Below are 23,837 nucleotides of genomic sequence, written 5' to 3'. Positions count from 1 at the left end.
TATGGATCATAGGCTTGATGGAAATGTGTCTTACTGTTTCTCATTTAATGTGTCGTGCCATTTGATGAGTTTGAGTTAATAAAACTATAAGATTTCTATTTCGATGGGCTACATTGTGCAGTTCTATAACTTTCTTTTTATTTCAGCAGCTATTTGCTTCTGTGCTGATGATTTAGTCTGAATTTTTAAAGCACAAATTTACATCTTCCCCAGAAGAAGAAGCTTTTTCAAAGAGAAAACCGTCTTGTCTTACAGAGAGCTGGAAACAACCAAGCTCTTTGCTCCAATGAACTGAGACGCAGTGAGAAATAGTGTGGCAAAGATAAAAGCATAATGGATCAAAGATCTCCCAGTGTACAGTTTACTTTCTTCAGCAAAACAATTCAGGATCAATCTCAGTCAAATAAGTGAGTTTGGTATCAAAGCTGTTCCAACACGTTGCAGAGCAGATTTTTTATTTCGTTATCACATGTACAACATAATGTAACAGTCCCACTAACTCCCTTAATGACTTTGATTCCCAGTGTGCATTATCAGAACAATATTAATTTCACAACACTTCTGAGTTATGTGGTCAGTGATTATTCAGATTTTCATATTAAAAGCACTTGTGGTTTAAGAAATTAGTGTCATCTCAGCCCACAGTTTTTTAAAAATATTTTCTGTCCAGATTTTCTTTTGAACGTTTCCTATGAAGTGGAACAGCAGAGTTCATCCGCTGACATTTATGAATGACTCAGAAAAGTTAGCGTGCATCATATTGTGCTTCTTTTACTTTAACACTTAAAGATAGAAAAGCAATTCAAAACAGGAAGCAACATAAAAGAGGTCAGGACCAATTCCTGCTAGTTGATATTTCCTATTATTTTTTCTTTCATCTGCACACTCACTTTTTCTGTCCTTGTTTCGTCTTTCATTATAAAACCTCCTGTTTGTGTCCATGACTGTTTTTTGTCATACTGTTCAAGTAAAAGCGTTAAAGAAATAAAGCTTTTCCCCACAACATATAACCTCCCCTGATGAGAACACGGTCACAAAGAAAAATAACAAGGAGAGTTTTCCTCAAAGAACTCCACAGGATAGCATTTGCTCTTGTTTTCATCATATTGTCTTTTATGCAGTGCAAAGATCTGACAAGAATTCACCAATAAATTAAGTTCATCTGCAGGCCAGGTTGCTGGTAAACTGGTCCTACATTAGTGTGCAGCTCTTGGCCCGGTCCTTTCTGATTGTTGGAGTCTGCTCGTGAATCTCAGTCCGGGGCGGCTGCTGGGAGACCCGCTTCAGGCCACGACGTGACCCAGCTCGTTTGATCTGAGGCCGATGGATGCGGAACACGGACGATAGTGTGGTGACGTGGAAAACATCGCGGACGCTGTTCTCTGAGTATTTTGAGGTGCATTCTGCGTAGGCCACAGCTCCAATCTGCCTCGCCAAATTAGTCCCCTGAAACAAAAGACAAATAAAGAATAAAAGTCTGTTGAGAGAAAAGATCAAATAACTGATTCGGCCAGTGGGGGGCAGCAGATTAAACTGTGAACAAAACAAACTCACCATATGTATGTGGCAAACATGTTAGAATGCTTTGGAGGTGCTACATAAAATCAATATCCATGTCCTCTGATGAATGCTTTTATTATTTACACATCTTTTTGCCCTAATTTTGGTCTCTACCATTTTCCAAGAGAAAAATCTGGCTTTTCAGTCCCAAATTCTCCTTCATGTCTTCATATCTTTATTCTGTCTGCCATTTAAAGCAAGGCTGTTCGTTAACATTCTTGCTGCAGTTGCTCAAAAAGTAATTATGCATGCACTAAACTCTTTAAAATTTCCATTTATTTTGCCTGCCATCTTGGATATCATTTAAGCACTACCCCGGAGTTTCCAGCAGTGTGCTTTAAACGTCATGCCATGCCTCTTAAGACCTCCCTTTCAAGAAGTGTTCAGGAGTGCATTTGTGAAAGGGACTTCAGACTAAATCAGAACCTGTTAATTTGCAGGCTGTAAAACCAAAACAATAACCTCAATAACCCTAAAATGCTTCAAAGAGCTGGAAGAAACTGTAATTGATGAATACATTTAGCTGTTCCTTCTTTACAGAGAAAAGTGTCTTATTGGCCATCTATTCAGTTTTAGGGTAGGTACCTTAAAAAATAATATTGCTTAAAAATATAAACATTATCTAGCTGTACGCCTCACTTTGTTTGTTTGTTGTCTAAAAGCAGGTGACTCAGCTGGAGCACTGCTGAGTGGTGGTACTTGGAGCTATGGCAAGATAATTGTGTTTGTGTGTTTAAAAGAGACAGAGGGGTCATGTGGTGGAAATGATGCTTTTTGCATTTTTGAACGTCCTTATAAATCATGTTGAACCTCTCAAAGAAGCCTCATGTTCCTAAACAGCACAGAAAGTAAACATTCTCATAACACAACACTTGATTTTTTTCGAACCACACAGTACTGTGAGTGCATGTACAGCCAGCTCCAGCAGGGGCACTCGTAAACATCCCCATGAAGTTTGTTATTACCACTATTTGCTACATGATGTTACCTTATCCCTTTGTGGGTATCAGACTATTGTAGCTGGTCATGTACACTAAAGACCCTTAGTTAATAAAAGCCTGCAATCTCAGAGGCATGATAGCTAGCTGGGGCACACAGAAAGCTGAAGATACTGTATACAGCTATGAAATATTCAAGGCCTATCTGTGCTTCTGTAAAAGTCAAATGGAAAAGCGCTGCTAATTCCCAGTAATGGTTTGGACCATCTGAAATCCTGACTGGTTTATCTTGTATATGATGCCACATAATACACTGACTCTGAGTTATTTGTATGCTGAAGTTAGACAAAAGAAAGCTTTAATAACACTTCTTCTTCTTTTATTCTTTCTTTTTGGAGTTTTTCATCAACTGAATTCATCAATGACATTGGCAATAAAACATCTTCACTGTCTGAGAGGGATCAGTGTTGGAGGTTCTATATAAAAGTATCTCTTCCTCTGAAATAATATTAAAGGCTTGAGGTGTGCTTCCAGGGAGGCTCCAATATTTTCGCATTAATGGAAATGTTCCAACACTTCAAGCCTCCATCTGAGAGCCTTAAGGCAATTACAGCGGTAGTCACACAGTCAATGTGCGGTTCATTCTGGTGGGAGCAGTACCCCCCCACTGGAAATCACATCAGTTGGTCAAGTGGTGGAAATGTAAAGTCCCAAGTTTGATTTCAGTCCCCTGAATAGGCCCAGTAGGAATACTAAAAGGCTGAGTTTTAAACTCCAGTCATTTGTGATACTTTTATATTTTACATGTTTTTGTATTTACTTCTCTTGCCAAGATAAAGGCTCTCATTTGATACTATAAAAAAAATGGACACAAATTATGGCTCAGATACTCACTAAGTTGATTATTCACTATAATCACACAACAAAGCAAAAATAATTAATATTGCTATTCACCATATTTTCACAGCAGCTATTTTTCTCTAACATCTAATATGATAATAGCTGTTGTTTTGTCATACTACTGTATCTGAAAATCATGTCAAAAATCTGATCAAGCATTATTATTTCACATACCTTCTGAAATGATTTAACAACTGAAAAGACAAAGAATTAAGTCTGAGGGGACAGCGGGTCAAATTTGAAAAGAAAGCTAACATATGATGCAAGCTAGCTTAAACGTTCAACCGCACCCAAGCTAACATCACTGTTTGATACAGGAGGTGACAGCAAAGGCATAAATTCCTCATGTACAAAAATACGTATCTGTTAGCTAACATCAGGTAGTAACAGTAATGTTAAACATGGATGTTAGCTTTCTCATGGTACGGTAAGCTAGGTGTAATGTTAGCTTAGATGGTTTTTAATGCTTACATTGTAACTGTTCTGACTGTTGTTGGTCATAATGGGTTACTAAATGTGTTGCCTATGTCCTCTATTTATTTTTTTTAAAGTTTTTTTGGGGGGCCTTTTTGCCTTTATTTGATTGGAGAGCTGAAGAGAGACAGGAAATGTGGGGAGTAGAGAGCAGGGGAGGACACGCAGGACACGTTTGACTGGCCAGAAATTGAACTTGTGACCCCTGCAACGAGGACTGTAGTCTATGTATGTGGGGCACTTAGAGCGCTAGGCCACCAGCGCCCCCTATGTCCTCTATTTTTATGGTCTTTTTTATCATTTTAGTTGCTGACCAGTTGAAACCCCACAAAAAACTGATATGCCAACTACTACTTTGTACAATCAACAAATATATTACAAGTGACAACAATGAAATAAGTACGTGAGCTTCCCATCCTACATTTGGCAGAAGAAAATAGCTATAATGTGAATATACTGAAGATTTTTTACGTAGTCTTGATTGTGCTTCATAGAATAAAAGACCATAATAAGATATGCTCTTGGTTTACTTTGTGTGTTCTTCAGTTAAGACTTTATACAGCAAATCAAGGTATGGTCCTTAATGTGAGGATTTTATTTTAAATTGGATGGCTAGAAGTTTTAAAGTTTTTAAAAAAAGCTTCTTTCACACTTTTCAGGGAGACTTCTGCTGTGATCAAACGTTTCTGTTGGATAAGAGATGAATCACTTTGTGCTGAGAAACTCATCTGAGGGCTTGATGGACCAATTTTGATGTCATTACTGACAGGAAAATGAGAGTGGTTACATTTGCTTTGTTGGAGGTATGGGGAAATATTAATATGTTGACAAATGCTGCCAAGAAGCAGGAATTCAAATTTACATGAAAATAGGCTATTAAAATTCATGCATGCCACTGTTCATCGCTTCAAGACACAAACAAAACAATTGCATTATCGCACATCCGGCTGTTTGTCTCCATCTTTGCTCAGTCCTGGCTCTTTCATCCTCCTTGGCTTTTCGTGTTTGTTGAAGTTATGATCTGAAGCAAATGTCACTCTCGAAATTCATTTTCTAAAGTTTTGTTTATGTGTAAAACAGCAGATCAAAGACGTGGGTGTCATTTGGCTAAGATGATGATTTAAGATGAGAACATTCATCAGTGTTACTGTAAGCAAATTAAAATTACTGCTCTGGAGAATTAAAGTCAAGTTTGTTTATAAGTATACGTTAAGTATGTTAAGCTATGGAGGCAGACATTAAAAACAGATGTTACTTTTAACATGGGTTTGCCACTTTGGATCGCTAGCTGGCTTTCTTTGGGAAAAAAAGATCAGTGTATGTTTTTCTTCACCTGTTCATGGGTGACAGGAATGAGTCTGTGTTTGGAGAGCTCTCTCAAGACGTTGAGGTCCGTCCTCATGTCCAACTTGCAGCCGACCAGCACCACTTTGGCATTGGGACAGAACTCCTGCGTTTCACCTTGCCACTGTGTGTAAACAGACAAATGGGAATGAGTCAGTGCAATTTGTTGTTTATCAAAAGGTAGATGAACATAACAAATGTGTAGCTGTGAAAAATAGTCTGGTCAGTGACTGCTCTGTCTGGTGATAAAGCTTCCAATGGTACATCCTTATCAGGCAAATCAAGTTCTTCTGCTCTGAAACAGGATACAAGTTTCTCCTAGAAATTTCTGGAAGCAGAACTATATCTACCTCACTTGAATTAAACAAACCAAGCAGGTGCAAACATTTGGTACACAGTGTTATGTATATATGTCTTTTTTAAGAGTCTAATAAGATCATCATCATTATCATTTCTGATTTCTGCTTAAGAGTAAATAATATTTTTTTAATTCAGGTAAAGTCCTCTCCAGCTTGAATGATTGGAAATCTTTGGTTTAAGGCGTTTGTTAAAAAGTACGTCTTTACACCCTCGTTGTTATTAATAACAAAAACATGATGTATTGATTACTCCATGTTGCATATTTGACACCAGTATTAGCATTTCAAGCATTTGTTATTTACTTGTAGCATGTTGTTTAACAAATGTTGCATCCACCACCTCTCTATTCACATGGGGATGCTGCGATTATGTCACATTGTTAATTAGGTTCTTTACATTACTCTACAACATTTGATCCGTAAGGCAACTGGACTGGTAGAAATTCTTGAAGACGTTTCACCTCTCCTCCGAACTGAAGAAACCTTTCGGAGAGGTGAAACGTCTTCAAGAATTTCTACCAGTCCAGTAGCCTTACGGATCAAGCTTTGGATTACCATGACCTGGATGGCTGAGAACCTTCACAGACACACTCTACAGCATAAACTGTGTAAACTGCATATAAGTCATATAAGTGACTTTGTATCTGACTGGTTGGTCACCTGTAACAACACCACCACAACCCTTTTGCATGTCTGACAAAGAGCTGATTCACGGCAAAAGAAAACCTAAGATATGAAAGAACTTTTGTATAATCCTTAAGGCCCTCGGAGCCGGTGTTGTCGTACATCGCATTTTTGAAAGGTAATTTCAGCTGACAAAACTTTGCCTTTCAATACAGATACAAAATAAATACGGTAACAATACATCTGTTTTGCTAGCTACAACATGTGCTCAAAACACAATGATAGTTTTGGTTCAAAGACAGACAGAGACAAAGACACACAATCCTCATTACATTTGACTGACATGACTCAAACTATTAAACTCTTTGTCTGTGCGACTCCAGTGATTATCTCCTCACACCATGGCACAGGCAACCACTTTGCACACTTGCTCCATTTGTTCTCCTTTACAAAGAGATTCTTTTGTTGTTGTTGTTGTTTTTGTTGTATGTGTGTGTGTCTGCTGTCTGGGGCTCCAGTGTGTTGTGCTGCTATGCAGAGTGAGCTGTTGCCTTTCAATAGACCCATCCGTCGAACAGTACGCAACTGGTAATAAGCAGCAATTTAGATGAGTCACAAAGGAGCCATGGGAAGAGCGGCTTATTGTTTGTGTTAATGTTAAGAATAAGTGAGCGATTTGTACAGAGGGAAGAGCAGAATGAGAGCTGTCGGAGCGGAGAGTGTGGTTAATCAAAAGAGAAAATTAAACTGCAGAACTGAATAACTTCGGCTGACAAGTAACTGCACATTTAAAATATAACACTCAGAAATGCTGTATCTTTGAGGACACAAAGTTCATGCCCTCTGTCCACCAGCTAAAGGAGATTTAATGAAGTGAGTGAATAATTACACTGATGTTTTACAAGTCTTTCAGTCTAATTTCTAGCCACGCTAACAGCACGCCTCTGGGATAATGTCGGTCAGTACACCATTTTGGTCCAGACTAAAATATCTTTAATTATTTAACTGTAATTTTAGCACACACATCCCTGATTCACAGACAATGAACACTTCACTTCACCTTTCATCTCACCCACCAGGTGATAAATTAACTTCATTCATTACTTTGGTTTGTGACTGATTAGAAAACGTCAGCAAGAGGTCCTGTTAGAAATAAAGTAAAGCTGAATAATTAAAGAAGGAATGGGGTTCATATAAATATATCACTTTGCCATGTAAGCAATCATTTTTAACATTTTAGCATACTTATGTTAGCTTTTTGGTAAAAAGCCCCACTTGGCAAAGGTTAAGTCCCACATACCCACTAGTTAGCAATAAATAGTGTTCTTGTTAAGATGAAGTATCTTGAAATTAAACTAATAATGTAAATTTTGATTAATTAAAATAGATTGAATTCCAATTTCACATAGCCGCCATTTTCCTTTACATCATGCTAAAGATACAGATCAGCATTTGAGATTGATCCCAAATGCTGTTTGAGTTTAAATGTTGTATGTCATACTAATTTAGTGTATCTTAAGAATCATTATTTCACTAATTCATCATATTTATTGACCAGCCGCTAGAAATGGATTTTCTATAAAGAACATATTTGGAAACCTATAACTATAAAACAAATGATAATGTAACTACTCAGCCACTCACTAACTTACGCCTCTGTTAGCTAGGTGGTGGCTAGCTAAGGTTACTGAATTCTAAATGAAGAGTTAATTTGCAAAAACAGATAACTCACTTTTAGAATAATTTAAGAAATGTTTCAGAAAACAAATTTTTTCTATTAATAGCTTTAGGTATTATCAACCAATTGAAGTTGGGTGGCTTTGACTAAGTCAAAATGACATTACTAATAAGAGGTATCTTGAAAATGTAACTTTATAAAATCTATGTTTACAAAGAAATAGGTTTTTTGAAAATTTATAAAAACGGAGATATCTGTTTTTGCAAATGAACTCTTCAAATTCATAGCTGATATTACTTTAACTAGGGAGGAACTTAACAGCAAAAAAGCTAGGACTTGTGTTTTTGCCATAAGTAAATACTACAATGTTGTGCAGAGGAGACACTGCGACATTGCATAATTTATTTAACCTCTAAGATTTTGTTGAAATTCAAGAGTTGGCTGACCTTTGAGGAGAAGTGAGTTGCAATAGGAAGGAATTTGGAAAGTATTATTTAATCCTAAACTATTAGATACATGTTTTATCTTTGATTCTTAGTGGTTAATACTCCATAGAAATGGTTTATTATTTCTCATTAGCACACTGTTGCTATGAAGAATACACTGTTGCTAGGAGTGTTTTGATCACAGACAGTAGCGTGCATCAATCCACCAAAAGAAGTCTGGATGATTTGATGTTGCTCTGTTTTCTTTGGAAAAACCAACAAAAGACAGGAGAACAGTGGACAAAAGGCAGAGGAGGTGAAAGACACAGAAAGGCTATGACAGAGGAACAAAACTGAAGAAAGGACACAGGGGTCCTGTAATTGGTTCTTGTGTTTTTTAAATGGAAGTAAATGGAAAAGAAAATGTTACAGACACTGGCGGTGACAAGACAGAGAACTCAACTACGTGGGGTTGAGATCCTACTGACTTTGTTTTACTGCACAACTAGTGGAAATGTTCAATTTAATGTTATTAATTTGAGTTGTCTCATTTTGAGAGGGCTAAAGAGTTAACCGTTAATATGCATACAGCTCAAACTGGCAGTGTAATCATTTTTAGTGGGAGAAATAAAATACATTTTAGAATATTCCATATATTATATTTCTTCAGTAAGTGGCTCTGAAAAAAACGTAATGTGTATGGTGAGCAGGTTGGGGTTTCAATCTGTATATTACTACATATTTACCCTTGAACGTGCCACCTCTCTAGTAGCTGTTTATCAAGCACACAAAAAGAACAAGTTCTGTGTTTTATATCGACCCAACTTGTGGTGCTTTTTCAAATTTACAGACATTTTGTGTGGTAAAACCTGCAGTTATAAAAACATTTACCAAAGCAGACAGTGCTGTTTGATTGATGATATTTGTGTGTTGGCTTCTGACATTTTTGAGTTCTGGCCTTCAGGATAAATGAAACCCTGGTGTGTAAAAGTTGAGGACGATGTAATTTGCAGCCCTGAAAGTTTGGTTTTCAATCAGGAGGTCAAATTGCAGCTTTCAATATTTATTTCACATGACTGAAACTTCTCCATTCAAAAAGGCAGAGAGATAGAAAGATGGCAAAAAAGGTGGTATAAGGATACTTGCAGTCTGCTAGTCAGATAGTTAGAAAAAAGGGAAGGTGAGAGAAACGTCGCCAGTGGCAAAGCAAGTGTTGAAGCATCAAAAAAAGGGTGATAGCTGGAGTAGCATCTTTGGTTTGGTGGGAGAGAGACATGACATTTGAATGAACAGTTGAAGAGGGATTGGACCAAGGAGAGAAGAGGATACAAAAAATAAAATTGAAGAAATAAAGAAAATTGAAGGGGCACAAGGAATACTTGGGCTGACAGTTAGCCAGAGATGGAAAAAGACATAACTGCTGTGTATCAAAAGGAGGTTATTTAAGAATAGAAGCTTGCAGAGAAAATAAGCAAAAAATTGACAAAATAAATGGGAACAGGACAAGTTGGCACATTACCATACTCACACACCGAAGTTAGACAGCATAAAGATAGGTTATTTGTTGTCTTTGAAATGAGGGATCTTTCAACATGTCACTTTGGCATCCTGTGTATGCATTGAGGGATCACTTTATTCAACACTATTCCTGAGGTCATCTAATGAGATCAAGGGTCAAGTTAGTTCTCAAGTGGACTCCCTGGGGATGTGAGAATTCGTCCACCATGAAAGATTTCTATTTTGTCTTGTATTGATGATGTCATTGATGAATGATATGCCGACTGCAGGAATGTCTTTAGAATAAAGAGGCTGAAGGTTAAATGTTCCAATACGATCCTCATGGACATAGATGATATAATGGCTGTGCCACGCTGAACTGAAATTGAATTGTAAAACTGAATCTGAATTGTGTAAACTGAAATTGAATTTTTTATTTTTTGAATTTAAGGAAAATAGAGTGTTGAATTTTCAAGTAGGTTAAATACAATTTCAAAGCAAATAAATTCAGTTTAAAAACATTAAATTCAATTTCAAATCATGCTTTTTAAATTCAATATTATTATTCAATTTCAGTTTCTAGTGGCACAAATCTCAGCCCATACACATCATCATCATCATCATCAGTAGCTGTGAATGAATCTTTGCTTGTGTTGTTCTTGTTCTCGTATGTAAGTCGCTTTGGATAAAAGCGTCTGCTAAATGACATTGTAACATTGTAACATTGAATTAAAAAAGCTGTAAATATCTAAAATGAAACTGGTTCAAAAAAATTTTGAAAGAAGGAGAACACACTAAGTAATCCAAAGCTTGATCCGTAAGGCAACTGGACTGGTAGAAATTCTTGAAGACGTTTCACCTCTCCTCTGAAAGGCTTCTTCAGTTCTGACCAGACTGGGGAAGAGCTAGAAAAAGAAGAAAACTGAAGAAAACTGAAGAAGCCTTTCAGAGGAGAGGTGAAACGTCTTCAAGAATTTTGACCAGTCCAGTTGCCTTACGGATCAAGCTTTGATTTACCCTGACCTGGATGACTGAGAACCTTCACAGACACACTGTAAGTAATAAAGACAATATAGAAATAATACAAAAAGTACAATATACTGAGAGTGTGGTCTGGTCTTGTTCTCTGTATTAAGTGTCATGTGATAACTTTTGCTGTATAGGCTGTAGATAAAGAAAAAACATGCTAACATGAGGGTTAAGTCTGTTTTGCATAGACTGTGTTACCTTGCAGGAGATCGTGAAAGCCTAATCCTGATGGTTAAATTGAGGAAACAAAGCACGATGCAGCAACAAACAAGCATGGCTAGCAGGACAGAGACTGGATTTGGCAAACCCAGACAACTACAGCCTCATGCTAACTTTGGCTAAGTTCATTTTGACTAACATCTACTTATAAATTAAACAATGTGTCAAATGACAGTGTGACATTGTAAAAACTATCTTTTGAGAGACATAGAATCTTCAGCTTCATAGCTCTGAAGAAATTTGAGGCATAGGTTTAGCTAGCAACTTTACTGTTATGATTCTCTTTGATGGTTTCATATTTCCAGGCAGTGTTTTGAGCTAAATGAAAAACTACCTGCTGAGCTAGCTTGTATCTGTAGCTGTTTGAGAATGAAAACAGCTTAAATTGATTGAATACTGCACTGCATGTAGTAACAAGGGGCTAACTTTAACACCAAGTTTGCCAGTCTGTCAAATTAATTGCTAGCTTGTTCCCACTATGCTACAACATCAGTTGTTGCTAATACAGAAGACATTTCTTTCATTTTCTTTTTATGTGGTTATTCTATGAAAAAAATTCTTCCATGGTAAGTATAGAAAAATGTTTAGTGTGACCTTTATGTGCACACTGTATGATTGTTATTTAATAAGAAGGACTTCAAATATCAGAATTCCTCCTCTAAGGCTCCTCTGTTGTTTGATGTCCTGACAAGAAACAGAGCGTACCTTGAAATCTGTCACACTGTGTTCACTTCTCCTAATGTGATACTGACCTTTTTCAGCACGCTGTCCAGTGTTTCCGGACGGCTGATGTCGAAGCAGATGAGCACTGCGTCTGCATCAGGATAAGCTAACGGCCGCACATTGTCATAGTAGGCTGAACCTGTGGGCGAAAACAACACACAGACATGACCAACTTTTTTCAAATGGAAGGTATGTACTATAATTTAGTTTCTTTTCTAGAGAATTAACTTTTCTATCACAAAGTGAATCATTACAGAGCACCTTCAGCTGTAATAACTATGATTAAATGTAATTACCATGAACAAGGCCACTCTGCAGATGACAATGAGTGGGTGAGATTCATTGCTTTCGAAACTAGCAGAGAGGGCCTTGACCACGAACCCTGGGTCTGTTGCTCTGACAGGCTTGAATAAGCAGACAGACAGACGTGTGACAGTGATATAATGACTCGCTCACACAAAGCGTCACCTGGTATTTCAGAATGGCATGTTTTTCTGCAAGGGGCACAGGCTGAATCGAGCATTGTGACCTGGGGAAGGGGACAAATTCCTATCCAGAGGGGACAACATTCCCTCTGCGTTTCCCTCTTTGTCTCCAGCACTGCAAGCTTTTGTCACCACGCACACAAGGCTTCGGCCACTTCACAGAAAAATGTGTTTGTCAGAAAATTCCCAAAGAACCGAATTAATTGAAGCCACTGCCATACATCCAGCCCACACAGGAAAACCTCTCAAAAAAGTTATCTCGAAACAAGCCCCCTTTTAATTAAAAAAATACTGAAGGGCACTTTAAGTTCTTATATGTTAGTCTTCCTTTGACTTATCCTGCATTCTTAAAAAGCAGTCATGAAAACAGCAGCTTGAATTCTAAACATGTACTTGACAGTTAGCTTGTTAGTCAATTCACCACTCAAAAATTTGCAGGGCAGCATTTGTTAACTCATTTCAACTCATTTGAACCTGACAAATTAATTTCATACAGTATACGCTGTATGTAGCCTTCAACTTAGGAGCTTGAGGAAGAATGCCTACAGCTCCAAACTGATATATTGCTAAGACCTGCTCTACAAATGACTTCATTTGTATTCATTTAAAGAATGTAACAACACACTCATGTCACCACAATTCACAACACTGTGTTAACAGCAGTGCTTCAACTAGGCTGGTACACTCTGGTACACAGACTTACTAACTGTTCCTTTCCTGTCCTCCTCAAATGATTGTTTCTTTTTGTGGTTTATAATAGGGCCTAAAATACATCACCCATGGTGCACTACCTGCTAAGTTAAACATGTGTGTTGTTAACACATTTTCAGAGAGTTAAATGTTATTATGAAATGGATGGCCAAAACTATTTGTACTTTTCTGTAAAGTACCATTTCTAGATTATGTAACATTGACCCTTTTGCAGGTAAAAATACATGTGCATTATGTTTGCCCCAAATAGCAGCCATATTTATCCCTGTGTGTGTCATTTTGTCAAAATATAACCCCCAAAGCAGAAATATGCATGTGTACATGTGTTGTTGTGGTCAAAAATGTCAAACTAAAGGTCACAGGCAACTTTTTGCCCCGTCTCTGACTGATTCCTACCCCTGGGTTTCACTCTCACCTACTTTAGCCTTTTGTAGGTGCAGATCGAGTCGTAACATCCGCAGCAAATGAGGATGATTAATTCAGTCGAAGAAAAGAGGGGGGCATAAAGACTTAAATGAATAAGACAGCCTCCATAAACCTGCCGCAGGTTTCCATCAGTGAAAGGACAGCTGCAGTTCAGCTTCACGCTGTCAGCTCCACCTCTGCATTAGACTGCAGCTGTGATCAACTGATCCTTTTAAAAAAATGTTTGAGTCTTTGTCTGCATAAAAATCCACTGGAGTGTTTTCTTTAGGACTCTCTAAACGGAAATAAAACCCCACTTTTCTTTTTGAATGTCACTGCCAGTGTTTTTCCATTATTTTCTGCTTGTTGTGTTCATGCCTTTTTTTGTAAAACAACACCAAATCTTCATCTCGGGTCACCTGAAGCTGTGCAAACCATATTTATGAAATACTGCTGGTCTAATAGGATTGGTTCCAGTAAAAGAAGTAATTTGCAGAGCTGCTGTGTGAGCACTTTCAGAAGTATGCTGAACTATATAGACTACAAATGCAGAGTCATGTGTTTCGGTCAGCTGCTATCAAAACAGCTTTTGCAGAATATTTCAAAAGACTTCAAAAATGTGTTTTTGCCCATAACACAACAAGTTTATACATGCTTCTTGTTTATGATTTTTACATTTAAATATAAAACTGACTAGCACTTATGACTGTGCACTGAAATACATCCAACTGAGCTTTTTTACAGCTATCATAAGTCCCTACAAATAAATCTGCTTTGAAATAACTGCAGCCCAACAGCTTTGTTGACTAATGAGTCCAAATAGTCATAGAACCAGAAATTGAAAAGTTGAATTAGGATCAAATGTGACGTATTAAGTGAGTCCACCAATCTCCCATTATTTTCTTTTGGTGTTTTCAATGAAAAAATGGTTTAAAAAAAGAGTTGAACAACAGTAGACTGTCCAAGGATCACATTAAGATGCACTCTATGCAACTTTCACTGCATCAAGGCAATAATACACTCCTCTTAAGCAGGTAACCAGGGATCAGCCTTATCACTGAAACATCTCCTACAGTGTTATTATCAATGCGTATGTGCGGTGCAACCACTTCGCTTTAATACACTATCCGATTGGCTGCCTATGCAGACAACGTGAGCTGTTTATTTAGCAGTCGGTCTATCAAGTCTAGCGGATTGCTTTTCTCTGGTGTATTAAAGTTAGTTGTTACTTCTTCAGCAGTTATATAGTTGTTTGTTCTTCAGCCAAGTCCTCCTTTGTTCTTTTAAACCTATTCCTGCCAGAATAAACAAGCATCAAGACTCTCTTGAGGTTAATGTTTCTCTCACTTGAATCCCCTCCCCTCTGCTCTCTTCACTTCCCCGAGAAACAGAGACCTAACATGTCTAATTTTAAACAGAAGACTTGATTAAAATGTCATCACACAAGAGGTTGTATTGATTCAACAGATATTTCTTAAAGGCACAGTTACATACACATATAGTTTTTGGGAAATTTGCTATTTTGATTCTTTAGAGAATTACATAAAAAGATCAATACCACTCTCATGACTGCAGATAAAGCAGCTATCTTTACACATTTAATACTCAATGCTATCTCTTGGATGTGTAGATTACTGTGAGCTTAAATGTTTGTATCATAACCTAAAACTAATAACTATGTTTATATCTCAGAATTGTATGTGAAATGTATTTCTGCTTCCCATTGGTGACATAAACAAGTCAGCTGCTGCAGGTAAAATTGGGGCAGAGGCAGTGATTAGATTAGCTTATAGCACAAAGCTAAGGTAATCTTACTGATCCAACTTTCTTTTTTCTGTTGTTGTTCACTTTGCATCAGATTGAACCATAGACCGTTACATTTGTGCATACTCTCAGTGAGATCATTTATTGGTTGGAGCTGTTAGGAAGACCAATAATGGTGGACGCCATATTGGAAATGTTGACTCAAACTAACTTCTGTCTACCTAAGAAACTGGCACAGAGGAGGAGATGAGTTCTAGCCTAGCAACCTAACCCCCATACAGTTGTAAAAATGTTTATTTTAAAAAGGGTTTCCTTTGCTTCGGAGCCAGCCTCAAGTGGACACTTGCGGAACTGCAGTTTTTTGCACTTCCCTATAAGTGTCATTTTCCAACACCAGTGGTTGCAGCTTCGATTGAACACACAAGATACAGCATAGTATTGTTAAAGCTAGAGAAACACGTACAGCTGCTCACTGTGATCTCTGTTTTATGTGCCACATTAAGCTAACTGCCCCCTTGTTTAGTTCCATACCACATGTCCTCAGTTTGCTCCAGTTGACTTCAGTAAAGGTCTAGCATGAACTGGGTATAACTTGTGATCTTCATTTAAAAGTCTGAGGTCATTAAGTGTATTTGACTCTTGAAATACTTCATAAGTAAATCAAAAATCATTTAGTCTTGGTTTAAACAAATATAACTGTAGTACTTATTTGACCCTCATAATAAGGACACACACACTCACACACACACTCACATGCATACCAACTGACTGCAGTGCAGGCCTCAAGGCTCCATGATGTCAACTAAACCATGTTCAGCACTTGAGCAGCAGCTAATGTGTATTGATCTGTGAGGTTTTTTGACCCTCCCGGGGACCTGTAGTATGATGCCCCTCATGGGAAGATTCCTTCTGGTGCAGCAGCATCAAGAAAAAAACCTTCAGCCCATCTGTCTCTGTCTGAAAGCCTCTGATCAAAAACAAACTTAAAAAGCCACTCAGACACTGGAGTACTGCACGTTGTCAGCTATCTCTAAGGACAATGTGAGTGACACTTCAAGTGTTTGAAAGTTCATTAAGCTTGTTTTTTTGTTTTGTTTTTAATGGAAAAAAGATGTTATTACAATGTCAAATTTTGTTTTATTTTGAAAAATTCTACCTTAAGTTTCAACAAAAAGAAACTCAAACACATTAATGCACACATGTAAACTCCACTTCAAAACAAAATGTCAAATGTGCGTTAAACAGAGGCTGGTGTACAGCATTTGACACAGTGACGCACAACAGTCTGGGAAAAAGCAGCACCATGCTGTGACTCCACATGGGGTTGTCATGCTTGTGATGTTTGAAACTCACAAAAAGTCTTGTTTCCTTTCTTCTCACGTCTGTTAGCTCAGAAAAACACACTGCCAAGCGAAGTTGTGTCCAAACCCTCTTGTAGCTTTTTTCGTAATCCACTCGTCTGCTGCTTTTTGAGGGATGAGTCTCTGGCTGTGTGGAGAGGGTTTGTCCTCTAAAAACTCTGCTATCTAAGTGATATGTTTCAGGAGAGCTACACAAAGCTTTTTACAATAATGTGACACATGAAGCTGCGTTTCACTCCATGCTTTGAAAATGCAAATGAACAGAGGCTAAAATCTACCTTGATGACAGGAAAATGAGTTAAACTATGAGAGTTTCAGAGTTTGCATATCCTCTCCCTAGCTCTTGATTATGTGAGAGCCTTTAACACAAAGCATTGAGCCCTCTGATGTCAGTTCACAGTCACAGCTTTCAATGAACATGTCAAAAAATTAATGGATGCAAAGGAAATTAATTTGCAGTTTTTTGGGTGAGTGGAGCTGCGACTTGGGATTAGTTTTATCACCACAGCTCAATTTTCCAAAACTGGAAGTAACAAATTAAATTAATTGTGTGTGGGATTGGTCCAAAACGTGAAGTTTCAGTTTACTATCATGTTCCTGCACTGTAGTATAAAAATGCAGAAGAACACAAAGTAAAGAAGCTTAAAAAAAAGAGTGTTTGGCATCTTTATAGATTAAGTTTTGGGCTTTTAATGCCCTCATTTAGAACATATAACAGTCGACAGAGTAGGAAACTGTGAAGGGAAAAACAGGGGATGACATGAGACAAAGGGCTAACAGCCAAACTCCTCCAGATCCGTGTTCGCTCCATCTCTGATCCGTCATGGCACCGGATCGAATATGTCTCTACTCTGCTCAATGTGTTAACTCCCCTGGATCTGCTCCGTTGCGTTCTGGCTGCGTCTCTGATCCAGAAGGTCAGAGCCCTCCGGATCAGATACACAAGACTTCTATATTTGCTCGATGTCGGAGCACAATGCATCAATCAATCTCAACATAGAGGAACGAGCGGGACAGGAAGTCAGGCACCAAAACAAAATTACAACATAATTTTCAGAATAAAATATTCCATGTTATCATCAGATTGTATTTCACTTAACTACAACAACAAACTGTCATAATGGGCGAAGCAAGGCCTGGAGTCATCAGGTCAGAGGTTTTCAGAGACCAATAAAGACAACCTGGATGAGGAGAGGAGTTGGATATTCTTTAATCAGTAATTACCCAGGGAAAACCTCGGTCACAACTCCAGCTGTCCTGCGGTCCTGCTCCGTGCTGAGATCTGTAAACGCAACCAGTGGGTGTCGACCATAGACTGTATAAAATATGGACGTAGTGTCCGTGAGGTCACCCATCTGTTCCTGAGTGCTGTTTTGAAGCAAATCGACAGTGGCAGCCATATTGGAAATGCGGAACTCAACCAGTCAGAGTGTGACGTAAAGAGAAGGAGTTTTAGCCTCTTAGCCAACAGCTATGTGTTCCTGTCTGGGAGTCAAGTCAGTCATGTCCTTATTTGGGCAAAAACTCGTAATCTTAATATCTTCTGAGACGTCACGTTAGAAAAAAATTCACCCCCGTACAGTGTGTGCCGATAGAGAGATAAGCTATGTAGAGCCAAGACGTGTTTTTTAACCAGGCTGTAAACATGTTTATTAATGCTGCAAAGATCGTCTTTTTTAAATTGCCCTCTATGTGGTTTCCGGTGTTTTTGCAGCCAGCCTCAAGCGGATTCTCAATGAACTGCAGTTTATAACACTTCCGCATGAGATTCATAGTTTGAGACCGGAGGTTGCCGCTTGGTGTCGACGGATCTGGTGGAAGTCCCGGGTCAGGGTTGGATTTTAACCTGGGCTACCTGCTTGGAGGACTGGAGTCTCTGTACATGGTTCCTAAAGCATTGATTGATCCATTTGGTAGCATCGTATTTCCAGAATCGCTGCACATCCGCTGTACAGTCCATCTCCCCGATGTCTCTACTCATTTCTTTTTTTGGCAAAAATGGTTGCAATATGACAAATTGCTGCTCAACATTTAGCAGCTCCAACTCTGACATAAAACGCTCTGAATCGCCATGGTTTCCTGCACAAGGACACATCAATTGAAAAACTACCTGAAGGTGCTTAAGGAAGGTCACAAAAATACACTGTCTGAGCTCTACTGCAGTGATGAACAACCATTCTGCCATAATAAAATAAATGTGGTGTTTTAATGACAGCCTGATAGGTCGCTCCTAAATCTGTCAAAGATAAAAAAGTGTCGGTCAAGTTCCTCCTGTTCAGTTTTGTTGTCCTTCAGACTTAATGCAAGTTTGGATTAGAGGAGCAAAGGCTGTTTAAGAAATAAAGTTCCATTATCAGTAACCTTCAATGAGCCCCAATAGGTTGGTTTCTTAATTATAAATGAGGATGGAGGTATCATCTCCTTTATGTTAAATATAGTCAATCTTATTAGTAGTTTTCTTAACATGCCAGAGATTTCTCTCTTTTCTCATTTTGTATCAACCTGTAAAACTCATAATGAAGCATGCAGTTATTTTTGGAAATGCCTTTTGATAGTCAAGCTCAAAGCTGTAGAGTGACTGATAACAGACGATCAGACTGTGTCATACCTTTCACTTCTCACCGCTCTGGCTGTTTCAGAAATAACACAAACACATCGGGAGATATTCTTCCTAAAAATCGTCAGTTTTTAGGTTTTCATTCAGGGCTGAATTTCTTTCTATCACCTTCCACTACATGCCGATGCTGTGTGAAACATGGGAACAATATGACTTTCTTGTAAATAACAGAAGGGAAATCAGCTTGTATCTTTCAGTGATTTTCACAGTGTAACAGTGTCTACATGACAGACACACAATCAGCTTAGATAACCACTCAGTTTATCTGTGGAAACACTTAGAGACATCCTGCTGAGCAGAAATTGAGCTGTTCTGTCACTCTCCCTTGACAGAATCACTGTTGACTTCAGTGCGATTTTAACCGTAAAGATGTGCTACGTGAAATAAACATATTTGTTTGCCGTGTGATTGAAACCAGTTCCCCACTGAGGTAGAAAAACATCAGATTTTGACTTCCTTTTGTTTACACTGAAACTGGTTAAGGTGTGTAAATCTTTTTATACTTCTACAAATTAATTCCTCACAGGCATACTTGTTGTTTTTAATGGAGTTGTATGAGGTACTCATTAGGGATGTACATTTTAAGTATTTTCCGTGATCGATTTTTGGACATATTAACGATCAATTATCGATTAATTGATAAAAAAAAACATTATTATTCTTACGTCAAAAACAAGGCCAAATACGTTGTTTTCCCCCTAAATAATATTTTCTACAGCAACAAAATGCATCTAACTCACAGGATTGAATACTGGTACATGTTTGACACGCAGAATATCAACGATCAGGCTCATAGAAATATTCTACTCGGACATAGTCTTATAAAGTGAAGGCTCATAATACTAACAGAAAAGTACTTCAGACTCACAGTGTCCAGTTTTCTGTCTATTCGTTCTTATTGAGAAAAATAAACATGTGTATTCGGTCAGGTGTCAGCCAGGAGCGCAACCGGGTCATCAACAGTCCCGCTGGAGAAAAGCCCAGACGGCTCTGATGTTGCTGCTCTGTAAACGTAGCGTACCAGAATTTCCCACCTGTCTGTTGCCTTCGTATCCAAAGGTGGGAAATATCCTGTTTAAAGTTGTCAACCTTCGTGTCTGTGTTGTTGTTGGCAGCAGTTTTGTATTGATCCTCTTTTAAAAAGCGCACGTGGAGACCTGACGCACAGCCGCAGCCGCCAGCTGAGCGTCTCCGCTGTGCGCAACACCTTTAACAGCTGATTCACAACGAAACATGCTTTAAACTTAAAACACCTCCCTGATAGATGAGTGTAATATGAGAGCACATGATGTTTGTTCCACGTGACGGAAAATTGATAACAGAAATGTGTGTTTCGAGTAATTTCTTAACAATCAATTAATCGATAATCGATTAATTGTGGTCATCCCTAGTACTCATCAATAGTAAGTGTATGCCAGCCAGCTTGGCCCCTACCTGAGAACCAGCACAGAAGCTAGGCTATCAAACGCTACAGACAGGGTCAACGAAACCACATCACTTAGCTAGCTTTAAGAAAGTCCTAAACTGCAGGCGGAGGAACACAGAAGTGTTGCGTCCACAAAACAGCAGTGAGAATCTTCTACACTTACAATTCTAGCTTACAATTACACCAACTATATTTGGGTCCAAATTTCCTGTCAGCAGCAGTTGATAGCCTAGCTACTGTGCTGGTTAGTCTAGCTTCACAAGCTGGTTTCTGAATAACAGTTTCAAACTGATCTGCTGCTGGCAATACACTTAAGGCTGATTTATACCTACCTTAGAGCCTGCATGGTATGATGGAAGAAGATTACGCCAACTTTTCAAAAAAATATCACTGCACAGTTGCACTATGGGAAATGTGTTAGTAGCTTTGATTTTGAATTCATTTTTTTAATTTAACTTTTCTTATACTATGTCTGAATAAACTTCATGGAAATGCAAACTCATTGGAATATCGCTTTTGAAGTAAGAAAACTCCACATTTAATAAACGTTGTGCTTTTTCCACAGTTGAAAAGTTAATTTTCACCTGGGTAAAATTAGTAAGGCAAAATGTGTATCAATAAGTCCACTTTTCAAAGTTTGGCTGCTAGTTTAACTTAATTTGCTTTTACACGAGAGACATTATGTAGGTCAAAGTAAAACCCTAAAATAAAATCATGATATGATACAGGAGATAATCACACCTCATCGATTGGTCTCCCGTCCATTAAACCACTTCAACAATGTTCTGTATTCAGGTTTCATAGGGGGAGGATTAACTTACTGGAAGTATCTGTACACTGAATATAAAGCTCTATGCTCACAGAACACAAGTGACTAAGCATTTTTTAAGTAAAGCCATATAAGTCATGGATTTGTGGAGTATCTTGCTCTTGTTGTCATGTGTGCTTCTCTGCTTAAACACAAAGAATAGTGTAAGAAGCAGCATGCAGGAATGACTGATGGTGGAGCTTTTGCACAATATGCTTGTCAATAATATAACAACCGATTACCACACATGTGCTCAGATGCTTTGTAGGGTTTTTGAGACTTCTGGTAAGGTCTTTGTTCTGAATATTTAGGTTGTTATATTCTTGTTCAAGCTTCAAAAAATGTGTTGAGTGTGAAGCAATGAGTCTTATCAAATTTAAGTTCACAAAGCTGTAACTAATCTAATTTCCAATGTCTGACTTATTATTGAGATTGATTCATTTAGATCCAATGACCAGTAACAGAATACCAAATTTAAGTTAAAAAAATCTTGGTGATTGAAAATGTGTTTCTAGTTTAGTAGGCACAGACGGGGAACACTTGCAGTAAGCAGAGTTTTGCCTGAGATCAGCAGTAATCCTTCAAGTATCCTTCATCTTAATGACAAAGTGACATCTGGGCTTCTCCCCTTTCACATTAAACCTCCCAGCCCCTTGCTGTGATTTAAACGCTGTCTAAGCAGCCTTATGTTCATACATTCAGCCCAAAATGTAGTTTCAGAAACATATTTTGATGCACAACCTTGGACACATCCTCAGTGTTGTTTCCTGGAATCACTGGGTGTTTCAAGTCTTGCAACAGACATCCTCCTCCAGGCGACCCGACCGAGGCTGACCCACGGCCTGTGTCCAAGAGGCATTCTACTGCCCCCACTGCTCTCCCCTTTTTAACCAGATCCATCTGGATGCTTTTTCTGCTGCCTCCACAGTGTTGTAGGGAATACATAACCCATGAAAGTTGTGAAGTGGAAGAAAATGTGTATTTTTTTTAGGCTGTGCACATCATTCAAGCAGAGTTTCGTGGCAGCCATTTTCCTAGGATATTTACACTCTGTTAAAACTTCTAACTACTGTGGTTCAGGCATTCCTTCATTCTCATAAGCAACTAAAAACGATGGATAGTGAAACCCAGGGTAGTATCAGGTCATATTTCAAAGTAAAGCAACAGACTTGACAACTGGTCAGATGCCACTAGACAACAGCTAAAATCAGCATTTAGCCACATTTCAGCTAACATTACTGTTAGCTAGTAATACTCACTTTACTCATCGTATTATGGAATACTATCAAATGGTAATCTTAGCAAGGGAGTAGATAAATGCTAACATTAGCTATATGTGCTAGCAAATATGTTATTTGTTATTTTTTGATATCCTGTTAGTCCGTTAAACAGCTGTTCAAAGTAACTGAAAAATTAGGACATCCGACAAAAACCCCTTCACCAAATATGAATCCAGTTGTTGAGAGTTGCCCATAAATACTAAAAGTTTGAGAGAAGTGATCAGGCTGAAACATAGACTGTTTCAGGATGACCACAGCAAAAAATACATCACAGTTCTATGCAGTAGAAACCCCTGCCCTGTAAGTACTGGTGAAGGTGTTGTGGGTTTGATAGAGCAGGGGTTCCCAAAGTGTGGGTCGGGACCCCCTGGGGGGTCGCGAGACAGAAATGGGGGGTCGTGAGATGTCTTCCAGAATCTTTTTCTTTTTTTAATTATTTAAAAATAGCACATTTTACCGATTATAATAACAAATATCAACAAAAATAGTAGCTTAACCTGAAATAAAACCTTGAAAATATAAAATGTAATATGTTTTCTGCCTTTCTTTTTTGCCTGATGACTCCTAATTTTAGGTTTAGTAAACATTAATTATCAAAAGCATCAGTAGCAGCAGGTTAATTCATAACGGCACAGGAAACACAGCCACATGCTCATACAGGTAGGATAATTTTCTGCAGACCAGCTAACTGAAGCCACATTAAATCACTTTGAGGGACAGTGGGGGTTGTGAGTCTTTGGCACCAATATTTTGGGGGTCGCGGGCTAAAAAGTTTGGGAACCCCTGTGATAGAGTGCTCATAGTGTCGTCATGCATTATGTGTAAGGAAAAGAGAGGGTCTTGGGTGGATGGTTAGACCCCTTGAGTGCCAAGCATGTGTGTTCCTGTGTGGAAGTAGAATGCCCTTTAAAATGTACAAACTTTTTAGAGTCACATAATGCAACAACTTAGGGCTGTGAATTCAACTCGCCACCTGAAACATGGCACACATCTCATCCTTTTTGGATCTCCATGGCCTAACAACAATTCAGAACTCTTGCCTTAGTTGTCCAATTTGAAATGTTTTAATTTATTGAATTTGATGTACAATCAAATGTTCACCAATTTGGCAAGGGATCAGTTGCTAGTTGGAGATCCAAACAACATGAAACAAACAACAAAGGAAAATACCAACACTCGGCTTAAAAAGTACATTTACCAAATTGATAAA

At 38.3% G+C, this 23,837-nt stretch overlaps 1 protein-coding gene across 1 annotated transcript in view; it reads right to left on the bottom strand.

Annotated features, from left to right (window-relative positions):
* Positions 1-426: 426 nt before the first annotated feature.
* LOC117829666 (rho-related GTP-binding protein RhoN-like) overlaps positions 427-23,837 on the bottom strand; it is a 41,832-nt gene continuing 18,421 nt past the window's right edge. The window contains exons 3-5 of the mRNA XM_034707276.1: positions 11,800-11,909; positions 5,206-5,340; positions 427-1,446 (exon numbers count right to left, since the gene is read on the bottom strand). Coding sequence (XP_034563167.1) covers positions 1,192-1,446; positions 5,206-5,340; positions 11,800-11,909 — 500 coding nt within the window. The 3' untranslated portion in view covers positions 427-1,191. The remainder of the gene's footprint in view (positions 1,447-5,205; positions 5,341-11,799; positions 11,910-23,837) is intronic.

The sequence above is a fragment of the Notolabrus celidotus genome, chromosome 18 (genome assembly GCF_009762535.1).
Source record: "Notolabrus celidotus isolate fNotCel1 chromosome 18, fNotCel1.pri, whole genome shotgun sequence".
Classification (NCBI taxonomy): domain Eukaryota; kingdom Metazoa; phylum Chordata; class Actinopteri; order Labriformes; family Labridae; genus Notolabrus; species Notolabrus celidotus.
This window is presented reverse-complemented; position numbering and strand designations above follow the sequence as displayed.